The 14887-nt window shown below is 35.0% G+C and overlaps 1 protein-coding gene and 2 long non-coding RNA genes across 5 annotated transcripts; all 3 read right to left on the minus strand.

The window, feature by feature from the left end:
• Window positions 1–31: 31 nt before the first annotated feature.
• LOC140013692 (uncharacterized) lies at window positions 32–4003 on the minus strand. 3 transcript variants are annotated; one of them, XR_011820518.1, is made up of 4 exons: window positions 3409–4003; window positions 2949–3318; window positions 2798–2849; window positions 32–684 (listed from the first exon to the last, which is right to left on the minus strand). It is a non-coding gene; the product is annotated as an uncharacterized lncRNA (long non-coding RNA). The 3 variants fall into 3 exon arrangements; XR_011820516.1 differs by having other exon boundaries at window positions 32–2849; XR_011820517.1 differs by having other exon boundaries at window positions 32–2849; window positions 3405–4003.
• Window positions 4004–5013: 1010 nt separating this feature from the next.
• On the minus strand, window positions 5014–6201 carry LOC140013693 (uncharacterized). The gene is made up of 2 exons (XR_011820519.1): window positions 5702–6201; window positions 5014–5511 (listed from the first exon to the last, which is right to left on the minus strand). It is a non-coding gene; the product is annotated as an uncharacterized lncRNA (long non-coding RNA).
• Window positions 6202–7892: 1691 nt separating this feature from the next.
• Window positions 7893–12112, minus strand: LOC140013691 (RING-H2 finger protein ATL20-like). The gene is made up of 2 exons (XM_072063429.1): window positions 10823–12112; window positions 7893–8654 (listed from the first exon to the last, which is right to left on the minus strand). The coding sequence occupies exons 1-2, from the start codon at window positions 11553–11555 to the stop codon at window positions 8182–8184; spliced, it is 1206 nt and encodes a 401-aa protein (XP_071919530.1). The 5' UTR covers window positions 11556–12112; the 3' UTR covers window positions 7893–8181.
• Window positions 12113–14887: the final 2775 nt, after the last annotated feature.

The following is a 14887-nucleotide window of genomic DNA, read 5'->3' on the forward strand; positions in this document are numbered from 1 at the left end:
AGATAAGAGAAGATGACAAAAGATTGGCAAATAGTTTTACAAATGGTTTGATATATTCAAATACAAGTTAGTCTTACAGAAACGGGAGAAAACATGTTGAATACTTAATATAAAGTATGATAAGCTACAATTACAAAATATCAAATATTGAGATCCATTAAGTTGCACAAAAGAACAATTTCTTAATGGATGTCAATATTGTGTCCAAAGATGCAACATTAGCAATTCAGTTGTAAAGTGCTTCAAGATTAGCAAGATTAGCAATTCAAAAAGGCTTCAAACAAGTTCAGAGTTCATTATCACGTTGCTTCTTCAAGGGACTTCCAGGCGCAAGATTAATTGGAGCGAAAGCTGAGAGTGCATTGGTGGGCAGTAAGGCAGGTGTAATAGCTTCAGCAGAATTTGATCCAATTTCAGGAGGTACAGTTCAAAAAACCAAGGCTCTCTTTGCTGTGGTCACTGGAGGTGGCACTTTGTTTGCAGTAGCAGAAGTTTCAGCGATGTTATCAAGCAGTTTTTTGATTGATGGACTGAAAAATTCATTTTTGTTAGCAGATTGCAGCACAGTAGCATGAAGGTCTGGAATTTTTTCATTCGTTTCTGCAGTTGTGATCGCCATTGGAATGTGAGCTGATTCCTCAGTAGTGTATGTCTTGACAATATTATACTTGCCTTCCTTCTTGCCTTAAAAAAATTCTTGAGAAGTTAAAAATTCTTACTTAGCTCCTCTGCTAATATATATGAATAGGTCTATACAATATGCCGATATATATATATATATGAGCTATTTGTCTGTTTTAATAACAGTTGACTACTACTAACTTCATCAAATAGACCATCTATTGAATTTGAGTGTTGGCTTGTCTTTCTTTTTTGCATTCCATAGCATAGCACAGAGGTCTGACTAATGATTAACTAACACAATAGCAACTAAAAGTGCATACACAATCAGTTTTAACCCGAGCCAAACATATCATGTATAGATACCAAGATAATAACCAAGAATTCAAGCACATACAATAAACGAAACTTACCATCAGACTTTAGGGAGAAGACCATATTTTATGTATCATGATAGTTATTAATGTTAATAAAAGCTAAAACTCTCGAACAGAAAACATGCGGCCTCTAATTTAATCAGTAACATAACAGTTTCAAAAATCTAAATACATCAAAAAAAAGTGCAAATCAAAAGCATAAAGCTTAAATTTGATCTTGAGTTTTTTAGACAAACCACGTAGCAACGTATGTAGACTTGCAAGAACAACGAACAAATAGCCTACAACAGAGGCAACTTCAATTTAAAAGAAAACTTTAGTTTTGCAATTAAAAAAAAAAGAAGAATAAAATTCAATGTAGATAAAGGGGGAAAAGTTCAAATTTTTAAAAAATATATTAATAAATCAATATAAATAAGCAAGTGAGAAAGGATAATTTATTATTTTTTACCGGGTGAAAGATGAAAAAAAAAAAAAAGATAGCAAAACAATAAGTCATACCATGTGGGGAAAGTGAAACAACAAGAGTAAAACACCAATTATTTTTTTCCTTATCCTTCTTAAACCAAATAAATGATCACGATTACTTGTGAAAAAGGCTTAAAAGAAGCATCAAATCTATCAATGATCTCTAGGTTGATCAATGGTTTAAAATTGAGAAGGTACAATAAATGTTAGAAAAAGATGGTATTTTCTCTAAAAACTTTTCATACCCTAGACAAGTCTAGACTAAATGAAACAACAAACAAGGCACACACTAAGTTGCCTAATCAATAGTCACTTAGATGACTAAACAAGTTTTGCCAATAACAGCCTTTCTGCATTGACCTTAAAGTTCTCTGAAAAATAGTTAATCATTCCTATTTCTCATTTAGAATAACAACAGGTCACATATCTCATCTGAGATATTATAACTATAATTCATTCTAAGAAAAACTATCTTAGGTTCTATATAATTTCTTATTTTTATGTGTTACCAAATTGTCCATTGTGATTAAAGAGAAAAACACCAGTAGCAGGAGGTTGAAATTAGTTAAAAAGGAACTTGTCATGTAATAATAACTTGAGCATAGCAGCCACAGCCCCAAAATCAGCACAAGTAAAAGTTTGTCTCACAAAATATATTGTGCTAATGACTTTGGCTCACAAAATCTGTTATTGATGTCCATTACTACAATTTTTTTTCTAGTGTATATAGCAATTTGACTGTTTGATAGTATATTGATTATATACAAACCAGTTGGCTAGAATCACATCAGCAAATGGATCTCTCCTTTTTGTAGGTATGCCACTCATAATATATTGGGAGCTGAATTGGTATCTTCACTTTTTACTTGTTTTTTTAGGTGAATAAGTAACTGAATAGGTTGCAATAAGACATAAAAGAAGATTACCAAAAGGCTGCAGCAGCAAAATTTCAAATGTATGGGTGAGCAACATTTGGACGAGATCACTGGACTCTTAAAAATGTCATCAACTACTGGAATTTGGAGTGGATGATCAAGAATGTTTACATCAAGTTTCAAGGTTTTACCAATTTTCTCCTTTATTTATTGTGCTTTATTTACAAAAACAGTATGACTGTCAATATTAACACAATCCGTTGCTCAAATAAAAAATCATTTGTTTCACAAAGGATCACACAAAACAAAGAGCACTAGTAAACTTAAAATAGATGAAGCAGAAACTGAAGAAAAACTACTAAAAAGAAAAGGAAAATGTGAAATTTTAGTTATGAAAATATAGTCACAGAAACAAAGAAAAGCTGCTCATAGATTCAAGAAAGACAACAAACTGACCTTCAAATTTAAGGATTCCTTAACTGATGATATGAACCGCAGTAAAAGGAACCTATCAATTGTAGCATATGTGTATATTAAAATTTGTTAATCTGTCTATTATTCATACGTGAAAAATTTGACAAAAAAAAGGGAAAGATTTTTTTCTCACCAAAGAGACTCCAAAGAAGAAGGTGTAAAGACCAGAATGCTTCTTCTTGCAGTTCATAAGGCACAGGAGCCAACGGAATGCACTGATTAAATACCTCTATTACACATTTTTGATTTCATAATTCACTGGAAAAACTGCAGCCTAAATGAACAGGAAACCTATTTCTCATCATAACTGTAAGGGAAAAATCATATCTAAAAAGATATTTCTCATCATTATCGTACGGTTGATGAGAATTGAATAGAAAGCATGATTTGAGCGGAAAATTGAATGGCAAAGCTGATGAGAATAGAATGCCATACCTAATTTAACAAAAAGTTTCGAATTTACCTCCTTTGAAGTACAATTATCACATGAGTGCCCAACAATTCTTGCAACATGAAATCAATATAAAAATAGTTAATTTGATATCAGAGGAAAAGGAAAACACAGCAAGTGTAAGCAAGAGTAGTTCACCTACACGCAATTTTCCTCCTTTGAAGTACAAACACCATGTGAGTGACCAGCAATCCCTACAACATGAAATGAAGTGTCTGCGGGAGTAGCAGTTGACCTACTGGTCACAAATCTTCATAAAAAATCCATCTCCCAAATCATGTAAAAATTTAAACTTTTTGGTCAGAATAGACGTTTCGAACTGGGTTTGGTAGAATAGGCACTTGGAATTGGATTTGGTTAGAAAGTAATTGGAACTGGGTTTGGTAGAATAGGTGCTTGGAATTGAATTTTTGCTCAAAATAGCCATTCGGTAGAGAGAAAGGAAGAAAAAGCTTCAGCGACAACTTGAGAAAGAAACGGTTCAATTGGATTTGCTGAGAAAGGAATTGGAATTGGGTTTGGTACAATAGGTGCTTGAACTTGGATTTTGCTCAAAATAGCCATTCGGTAGAGAGAGGAAGAAAAATCTTCAACGACAACTTGAGAGAAATGGTTCAATGGCAAAAGAAAGAAAAGGTTTCGAACACTTGCCAAATAATTAAGAGCCACGTGGCAAAAAAAAGAATAGCCATTCAGTAGAGAGAAAGCAAGAAAAAGCTTCAACAGCAACTTGAGAGAAACAGTTTAGTGGCAAAAGAAAGAAAAGGCTTGGGATACTTGTCAAATAATTAAAAAGCCACATGGCAAAAGGAAAAAAAAAACACTAAACCTTCCTTTTTTCTTATATACAAGGTAGATATATACATACTAGTATGGTTCTGACCGTGCTACGTAGCGGCCCACCCACTGATATGATCAACTAAATTTGTAACAATGAGAATAATTTGCTAAGGTTCAAGAGGTAAATAATATTAGAGATAATGATATTAAAAATTATTTTTCTCCATCCTAGGACACGAGTTCAAAATTATTTTTTTATTTAACATACATCATATTAAAAAAATAATGATTTTTAAAAAAATTATTTTAAATAATTTTCTATCAAAACATGCTTGCTTAGGGTCTATTTGTATCGATGGAAAATTTTTTCAAAAAAATGTTTTCATTTTTTTCTGATGTTTGGTTGAAAAAGTGTCCAAAAAATTTTTTTCTAGAAAAAAAGTTTTACCCTATCCAATGGAAACCAAACTTCTGCAAAAGATTTCAGTGAATCTAAATCAACGGTATTGTTGGTTACATCATCTTATTCAATTGTGCATAGAATCTTCTATGAATGCTTTAAAAAGTTTTTTTTTTACCATTTTTTGACTCTCAAATTGATTGTGGTGTTTAACATGGATTGTCTATAGTAGTAATAGAGAGATACTAACTGATAATTATATTAGAAAGCGAATTTTCAAGAAAATGATTTTCAGCGAAAAGATTTTCTTGGGGAAATTATTTTACAAGCAAACAGACGGACCCTCAAGTGGCACTACTTTACCACTGGGACGTTGTTGCGCCCCGCCCACCCGCACCCACATTTTACCATGCAAAGCCATACACACAGTAGTGAGCTCTCTCTCGCACCTCTCAGTTGTCACCAATACAACCTCTCATCAAGGTGGATCGACATTTATTTTTAAGTAGCAGAAAATAGCACCAACCGAACTCAAAAATGAATACAACGGTGGTAAAATGAATGCACTTGCGACGGTAAGATGTCATCTTTGGCTTAAGTTTTCTTCCGCAAATGAGATGAAAAGATAGCAAGTTCTCGGCAAATACAAAAACTGCAAATGCTCCCAGCACTTCTTTTGTTGCGTTTAACTCAGGTAGATGGAAAATTTTCAAACACTCCTATAGCAATAAAACAGTGGTGGAACACAAACGGCTACTATAGTTCAAAACTTTCTTCTTTGATAACCGAGTACACGACGCTACATATCGATATGGTTGGTCAAATGTTGATCATCTACACATATGTTTTAAATTTTAAATAATCACACTTCACTTCTAGAGCCAACAGGTCAATGTTTATCAACTCCCATTTTGCTAGGAAATACACAGCTAACCTTGCTAATGCATCTGTTGCGTTATGCTGCTTGTATTCCATCCACTACATTCTTGGGGATTCGCAGATATTTGGACTCTTTCACCCAGTTTCAGCCTTCACAGTAGGGCACCTCTTAAAAGTCGGGCAACCCTTGAAATTAAAAAACAGAAGAAAAAGTAAAGATAAGTTAATCCGAAGAATTATCATCATAATTATATTCTTTTATGCATAACATCAAACACATAACAGTCTTTAATTAACGGAAAACAATATAAACAGAAGGTAGGAACATTAAAAAAAATTGCAGTTCAAAATAGGAAGAGAGAATATAGAAGCGTACCTATGTTTTCTTTGCTCGGCTGAATGCTGGCAAAACTCGGAAACAAAAGTATATATAAGACTGGCAATAGTAGGTTTTGGAAGTTGTACCATAGATGATAATTCGGTACAACAGTCATCCCTAAATCCCTAAAGTAAGCAGATTTTGGGGGAAAAGAAATTTCAGTGAGCTGATTTCCAGGACAAAAGAAAACTTCAGATGCATGTGGAGGATTTTTTCGGTGGCAATCGAAAGAAAGTACAATTAGTTGTTGGAGGATTGGTAGAAAACTGAAGATTTTGCAGGATGATAGATTTTGGGGGAAAAGAAATTTAGCTGAGCTGAATTTTTGGGCAAAAGAAAACTTCACGTGCATGTCGAGGATTTTCTGGACTGCAATAAAAAAGAAAAATAATTAGTTGTTTGAGGAATTGGTAGAAAAATGAAGATTTTACAGGAAGGATAATTAGAAAGGAGAAGCGAGTTCTAGCTACCTATTCGACGGAAAGAAAGGGATAGGAACTTCATTTCACTGACTAATAAGACCATTAGGTGGTGTTGACTAACTTACATGACAGAGCAACCAGTTCTAACGGACATGACACAACAATATTTTAATTTCAATCAATAATTCAAAAATAACCCATGTGATCAAAGGAGTCCATAAATAGTCCACAACTATTTGCATTTGACCAGGAAATTATAAAAGAAATAATTTGAAATGTACAAAAATAGCCCTAAATAGTTAGCAACTATTTAAAGAACTAGTTTTCATAAAAGGATTCAATTGACCTTTCTGACCAATTAAAAACCAAACAAAAGGAACAAATGAAAATAATTAAACCATTGTTACCAATTAGCCCCTAAATAGTAAGGAACTATTAAGCCTTTGAATTTGGATACCAAGGCTCAAATAGACATTTCCCTCTCTTTAATGTCCAAAATAAAGAAATGAAATTTATTTCCTCAAATGAGACCTTGACACTTGGCATCAATGGAAAACTTGAGTTGTTCTCTTATCTAGTTGGTAGATACATATATATATTCGATTTGCCCTTGTCCGTTTGCATCAATCCATATGCATCTTAAAAGCCGTAAACCCAATGTCCAAAACTTTTGATTGCTTAAGCTGCTGTGAGTGAAAACCCACTTCGAACATGGTTGGGCTTTGGAACAGAAGAATACGACGGTTCTCAACCATACACTTTAAAGCTATATTTTCAGAACCGGACCGGATAGCGACTCGGCCGATATCAGGGGTCAAGGGTCAATGGGTTCGACCTGGGGTCGATAGGGGTCGAACCAGATGACGTCATAAATAAAAATTATTTAAAAATTAAAATATTATATATATAATATATAATAATATATTGATATTAATAAAGGTATATTCATATATATTTGATGTTTCAAATATATTTAACAAGAAAATACAAAGAAATTAGAACAGTCAAATAGCAATTTATATTATTTAATGAGTATTAACAAGTTTAGAATTAAAATTATGGATTTAATTAAAAAATAATACCAAATTTTAAGATAATATTTATAAAGTATAAAATATTTGAGATATATTAATAATTTTTAATAACCTAGGGATCAAAATATAATATTAAAAATATTTTGACCTTCAAGAAAAAAAAGAATCTACATACATGCATGGAGAGAGGGCAACAAGAAGATATGGATGTTGTATGAACACGTGCGAGCGAGTTGTGGCCAGGATGTAGCAGCACTGCTGTAGTAATCAACTGTGCATGCATGTCCCATTACAAAAATGGTTGCGTTTTGGGATTTTGGGCTGGGCACATGGAGCCAAGGAGATGCGGGTCCCTCTCTTTCCTTTCCTTGCGTGAGATTTGAGATGCATGGTGGAACCCGGTTCTTAATTTTCCCGGTCAAACCGGATCAAACCCGGATTTTGACCTGGTTTGACCGAACTTTTAATTTCCCAATTTTTAAAGTTAGCTCGGACCGGACAATTGGCCGGTTCCCAATTTGACCGGTCGGACCGGCCGGTCCGGTCCGAGTTTGAAAACAGAGCTTTAAAGTGGCCTCGTAAGAAGGTACAAGAAGCAAGAACTTGGTTCAAGGCACGGTGCCTTTAGGGATTTTCATGCCTGACTAGATTGAGACTAATTGATAAATTGGTCATCGATCGAGGAAAATGTGGCTACTCAGCAAACAGAACGTATGAGGTACGAAAAAAGAAGAACTCAAAACAGGGCCACTGAAGTGCCCAGTACATCTCCAATTTGAGCTGTATTAGAGTAGTATTTTGCAACCTTCTGCTCTCCCATCTTATTTTGCTTGCTTCCCCTAAATGCGCCACCCAAAATCTAGCTAGCAAATGTCCCTTTAATTGCTCTTTATGCAATCTCTTAAAGTGGAAAGTATATGGAAAAATTGCACTCAGTATTATATACAGTAAAATCTACGTCTGATTTGCTTTATCAAAAAAAAGCCAGGAAGGTTACCCCCTCCACCCTGATGATGTATATCTACGCTGAAGATGATGCTGAAAATGCTGAAGGCGTGGATGAACAGGGAGTGGTCGATGCGCTTTCTGGTGAATTCCTGCACAAAGGGCACGTCCCATTGAGCTTAAGCCATTCATCGACGCAGCTGGCGTGAAAGTAATGGTTGCATTCTGGTATACTCCTCAAGGTTTCTTTAGGCTGGTACTCAGCCAAGCATATTGGACAAGTGCCATCGCTAGGATTAGGAAGCCGGCGACTTTCTCCGACCACCGTCTTCGGGTAAGATTCAATTGTCGGTGCATCAAGGCCTGTTACCGTCACAGACGCCGGTGGCCGAAGACTCGTCCCAGCGGTGGATAGCTCAGTGTTTAGACTGCGACGTTGGCCGAAGTCTCTGACTTTGTTGCAGGTGTAACATGCGAGCCCCACGAGGCACACAAGCACCGGTATGCCGACACCAATGATAATGCCATACATGGCACCTCTTCGAAGGCCTATAATCAAGGGAGAATTCCAAGATATTAACATTTTACGCCAAGACTTGGGGTACAAAATTCTACAGATGCAATCTCTAAAAGCTTACATATAACTGTATCACCAGACAATTCTTGATGTAATATATTATCCTCAGAAAACAACTTTTTGTTGCTGTATAGGCCATTTTTGTATTCTTCAATTATGCAAATAAGCACCTAATTTTGATAAATTTTGAAACTGCAATCAAGTAGTACAACGTAAATTAGTCATTCTCACGGACATCAACAGTTAGTCAATTAAGAACGCTGCCTTTAATCCCATAATAGAATCACAAAAACGACAGCTAAATCAACTGGCAACAGTTTGAAAGCGTAAACTCGGGTCCCAGTGGCCAGTTCTAAGATTTTCTGCAAATGGTCATCCATTGTCCATTGACAGCAACTTCTTATTTTTGGCGGGATACTTCGACTACAAGTCCCTCAGTTTTGACGAGGTCAAAATGTCGGTCTTACTCTTCAAAGTTCAGACCAACCAACTAAGGACAATCATCATGATCAAGTTTTGAGAGTCGCATACTCAAAGTTCGTCCTCATCATCAGGTGAAGAAATTCCAGGGGAGGGGACACGAGAGAAAGGCTGAAGGCGTGGTTCTCAATTAAACTGCTTTTCGGAGTTCACGCTTTCTATGGGGCACGCTCATAAGGTTTTGTTCTAGTTATGAGATCCTCACGCTTTTTGGAGGCTCCAGATGAGGGCTGACTTCTGGTAGTACAAACTACAAAGAATCATCACTTCAGCACCCAAAACAAAAAACAAAAAAAAAAAAAGGGAAAAAAAATACAAAGAATCATGGCTTAGGGGGCAGAGGAAAAAGGCCTGGTATTCTACAGCCTGAAAACTCATGGCTAATTGGATTGGAACCAAAAGAGATCCTACCATGTACCAAGTAAAGAGGAGTAATGACTCAAAAATGAGAAAACAGAAAGAAAGACAAAAGTTAAGAACGAGTAACCACCAATTGATCACTAAAATTTATGGTAATCTCATCTTTCGTTAGTCTTTTGCATCCACCTTTCTTTATTAGATATATATATATATATATATATATATATATATATATATATATATATATATATATATATATACATGAATTAAGCTACACGGTATAAATTTGTAAAAGTAAAACCATCAGATTATCAGTCTTCTTTATCCCTGTTATGTACCTCTCCGAGAAACGCTAGTGAAGAAGTACAATTACCAACAACAGAAAATCGTATCCTAATTGCAATCATTCATCTATTTACCTGATCTCTTCTTGGAGCAGACCATTACTATTAAATGCTGGCGCATAGAACTAGACTTACAGAAAATTACATTCACCACATTGTACGTTGATGGTGATCGCTCCTGCATAATCAGTGCATATGAATCAGCAGGTCCCATTCAACCATTGTTTTCTATACAGCACAGCAGTTGAATGTACTACTCAGGGTTGTTAAGTGACGCCACCTGTGTCACCTAATTCTCGATTATTTTCCCTTTTTTCAATAAAATATACACATTGTAAGAATATGTGTGTGTGTGGATATTGACTATGGAACGTCCCAAAATATCCACACACTGCGAAACCCAGAGTGCTGCCGGATCACCTCTACCAGGCCCGTTTTCATCTCTTGGTACTGTCTCATAGGAATAGGTATCTCATGACCGTCTGTCTACAGCTTTGTCATCTTGAATCCTAAACTTAATCAACAACTTCTGATCAAGAATCTAGCTCTCTGTCTCAAATTTCAGAGTCTATGCACAATAACTCAAATCAAATTTTCAACTTCCAGTGAGGCTATCACATATGAGGGTAACATTTTTCCTTATAATTGAAGTAATTCTGTTAGGTGCTCTGCATCTATCCAACTTCTTTCCCTTTTTGTTTTGCTTCTCTCAACTTGGTTTTTATTAGGTGAAACTACGGGAACATTAAACCTTCCAGTGATCGACTCATTAAACCAATCTAATTCGGTACTTCGCATTTTTCCAGAGAAGTAAAAGACAGTTTTTGGATGCTGTCAGAAGTTGGATTGAAATTTGAAATTATATCATATAAAAGTGCAGCTCAACAGGAAGCAATTTAAATTCTAATCCGATGGTAATTCTCATGGGAACCAAACGACGGCGTAAAAATAATTACCTTTTCTAGGAAGACGGCCGCAACCAATTTCCAACCCGGAATTGCTCTTGAACCCACAATACAGACCCCGTTTTTCGCAGCTTCGGCATCCTGCAGGCTGGTCCCATACCAACTCAAGATCTTCTTCAACAATTGTCTCCGACCAAAACTCCGCGTATGATAAGCGAAGGGCAATCGAAGCATTTCGTATTAAGCGACACGAGGGTGGGATTTCGGACGAATAACGACTAGGAGTAGCCATGATCGTGGAATTATAATCACCATAACAAAACAGCGGCATAAGATTATCCATCGTCCTGTATGCTGACAATTCTAAGGAACAGTTGAAATACGTGTAGCTGTATGGAGCTGCTCTAAATGAAGAATCTACAGCACTGAAGTTTGAAACTCTTCTGGGAAGGCAGTCGCCCGGATCATTGATATATATGGTTTGTTCAGAGTAATTAATCCGGTTGACTCTGAATTCGCCGGAGCGGGGAAGGCTGAGGATTGTTTGGCTATGATTATTGCAAGAAAGATCAAAACCTGGGTAGCCACAGCTTTGGTCCTGTATCCCTTTTAGCCGAAAAGGGAACCTGACTTGAGGTCCCAATCCCATTTCACTGCACGAAGCAGGCTTGCATATTCTAACAGACAGGGATAGATGTGGTAGGAAGAAGAAAATCAATAAGCAGAAGGAAGAGGAGGAGGAGGAGAAGGAGGAGAGACCCACTCCTGAGCCTGAGGAGCCCATTTGGAAAATTGCATAAAAAGGAAAAAAAGAAATATACTTCTAGTAAAACTCATGCTACCTCTTCGGTTTCCATCTTAACAGGCCTAAAAACGATGAAAGTTTTGTGGAATAACGAAATGAAGACACTTCTAAAATCTGAATATTTTACCAACGAAAACAAAGAAGTCTATTCAGTGGATTGTCCTATACTATAATACAATTGCAAAGGCTGACCGGGTGACTGCTCTATCAAAAGGACTTTGTGTCAAGTGTCTAATGGCCGACGCCTCAGAGATCAGGACAAGAATTAAGGTGGAAGTATAATGTTTACCTGCGCAGCCATATGTTGCAACTTTTGACTTTCTGCAGCTAACCAAGAAAAAAAAAAAATTGCTAGTAATAGCAGGGAGATGTTATGTAGCCTTCCTCATGCTTCATTGCATGCTGTGGAAGCTGGTGTATAAAGATATACTGGTTGAGAGTTGAGACCTGGGACCAACCAATTGTCAAAATTGCAAGTAACGTTAAAGTGGGGACTTAAATGTGTTGAAATCCAAACTCTCGTGCCCAAATTGAAATAGAAAGGCGTTTAGTTAAACAATCGGCCAACTAATGCTTGACAGAGTCGCCTATAGTATAGGGAACTAAATCGTAATGTCGTGTTGATTTAAAATGAGCGGCAATTTCTGTGCCATGAAATATAAAATCCTTTCCCAGCCTCAATTGAGACTCTTTCAATTCTTTAAGAAAGCTCGTTTGGTTGCCTTCGCACTTGAGAGAATAATACTCTCTCTGCCGCCTCCACGTTGAGAGAATATCAGAATAATCCAGGAGTTGCTGGGGCCTTTTCTTGGCGAGGGGGTTCCATAAACGTGGTAGGTCAGGAACGGAGCACATCTTTTGTTGGGACATGAAACTCAACGGAGCACCGTTGCCAAAATTGATTCATTCAGACCAATAATATACATAGTTCATACTAAGGGAAGAAATAAGTTGAATGGTTCGAAATAGGGAGTGTAAATATGAGATTTCAAGTTTAAATCCTTTAACTTACATTTAAAAAAATTTAAATAAAAATAGTCTCCACTAAATAGTTCGCCTAATCAGCTGCATTTATGAGCAAGAATGGCTCTTTGAATCACCCTCATTCACTAATCTCTCTCTCTAAGTTGTGTTTTGGAGATTTATCATACACTGTGAATTATTATTTTACCTTTTTTTAATTAATGAGGTAAATTTTATGCTACATGTACTCTTACGCTAGTATTTTGACCCGTGCTATGCATGGGTTATATTTCAAATCAAAATAATATTATATATATTTATATATTTTGGTACAAAATAATAAATATATATATATACACTAAAAATTTTAAAGAAGTGTATGCTTAATATTTTGAAAAAAAAATAATCTAAAATGATTTACATGATAAAAGAATTGTTAATGCATTTAAGGAGAGGTTTAGGTTGAGTGGTAAGGTGAGAAGAGTTTTTTTTTTTTTTTAAATCAATTTATCAATATCCGACAAAACATATTATGTTACACCTATTTATCAAAATTTATAATATAAAAAATAAATTATAGCCAATTTATTTTCTTCCATTTTTAGAAAAAAAAATCTTTATTCTATCTTATGCCCCTAAAATTGTTGATTGCATTTAGATTAGCATTTTTCATAAACTTTGATGTATATTTAAAAAAAAATCTCTGTAATATGTATTTTTAGAGTTCTCAAAATTATTAAAAATCACCATCATTTCCCTCTTCTCTTATCTGCCAGCTAGTCATCAGATGTCTCATACGACTTTCATATCTTCTATCATAGTACCACTCTCTCTATTATTATTTTTTTGTCATCTCTGTCATATCCCTGCAATCTCCTTTCTTCTTCTCTCTCTTCTCCACCCATCCTTGTAACCTATGGCCCTGTTTGGCACCCTAGTTTTTTACCAAGTTTTTTAGCTACTAGTTTTTTAACAACTTTTGCTACAGGAACCCCAAAAATTTTTTTAAAGTTTTTTACTTACACACTTCAAAAATCTATACACAAAAAATTTCTCAAAAACTTTTCTTCCTCCCTCACCCAACCCAACCCACCACACCAGACACCGCCTCCACCACCTCTCCCGGCACCAATCACCTATTCCGGCCAATGTTTTAAAAACCGGACCGTTAATCGAACCGGTGAAGTGAAAGGGTCGAGATTCAACCGGTCGGACCGGTTCAACCTCGGTTCAAGGAATTTTTTAAAAAATAATTTATATAAATATATATGTGCACAAAATAAGACATGTAATGGATAATTTAATACTTTATATGATGAAAAGTTTACTATTTTTGAATAACTTGGATTTTTAAAAATAAAATTTTTAAATTATAAGTTAAAACAAATAAATTTCATCTCAATTTCAATTATATCTACCAAAAAAATCTTAAATATAATCCTAAAATATCACAATATTTGAAATTATACAAAATTCACGTCTATGAGAATTTAGACATTGTGAATTTAAATTTTAATTTACATTTTGGAATTTAAATTTATAATTTAAAAAAGGAAGTTTGGAGTTCGAAGAAAATCAACAGAATTAAAAATGGAAATGCAAATTTGATAAGAAACAAAAGATGAGATAAAAGTGAGTGGTTGTGGTATTAAATAAATTGGGTTAAAGAAAAATAATTCTTTTTTAACTTTTTTAAATTTAATGGACAAAAAAAAATTAAAATATGGAAGAAAACATCAATAAATTAAAAATAAAGAGATTTGATTAAAAAATGAGTGGCAAAAGAAAAGATGATAGAGAGAGTGTGTGTGTGTGTGTGTGTGTGTGTTGAAGATTAAAAAGAAAGAGTCATGAAAGGATAATATTTTGTAAAAAAAATGGAACAAAAGAAATATGAGTGTTTGTTTTATATAAATAAGTTATCAAAAAAAACTAATAAGATGTGATAGTGCAACGGTTACTACATTGGTCTTCTATTACAAAGGTCTTGAGTTCGAATCTTAATAACTATATTTTGCAAAAAAAAAAAAAAAAAGGGAAACTCAAAAACCGGAAATAACCGGTTCAGCGGTTTTGCGGTCCGACCGGTTTTTGACCGGTTTCTTGACAAAGTCAAACCTGGCAGTGAACCGGACCGGAGCCATGGCCGGTTCGCGGTTGAACCGGTCGAACCGGCCGGTCCGGTCCGGTTTTTAAAACACTGATTCCGGCGCCGCCGGTAACCTCAAAATTTTTTTTTGAATTTTTTAGTCCCTCACCCTCAAAAATTTATTATATATATTATATATTTATAATATTATATATTTATTTAAACATATTATAAATATTTTATTTTATTTAAAATATAT

This window comes from Coffea arabica, chromosome 8c (genome assembly GCF_036785885.1).
Source record: "Coffea arabica cultivar ET-39 chromosome 8c, Coffea Arabica ET-39 HiFi, whole genome shotgun sequence".
In the NCBI taxonomy this organism is placed as follows: Eukaryota; Viridiplantae; Streptophyta; class Magnoliopsida; order Gentianales; family Rubiaceae; genus Coffea; species Coffea arabica.

What these genes read in the sequence shown, in the direction of transcription:
- LOC140013691 (XM_072063429.1), bottom strand. Translation starts at nt 11,555, where the DNA reads ATGGGCTCCTCAGGCTCAGGAGTGGGTCTCTCCTCCTTCTCCTCCTCC. An exon ending in CGGCCGTCTTCCTAGAAAAG is followed by an intron (nt 8,655 to 10,822) that starts GTAATTATTTTT and finishes CCTTGATTATAG; the next exon opens with GCCTTCGAAGAGGTGCCATG.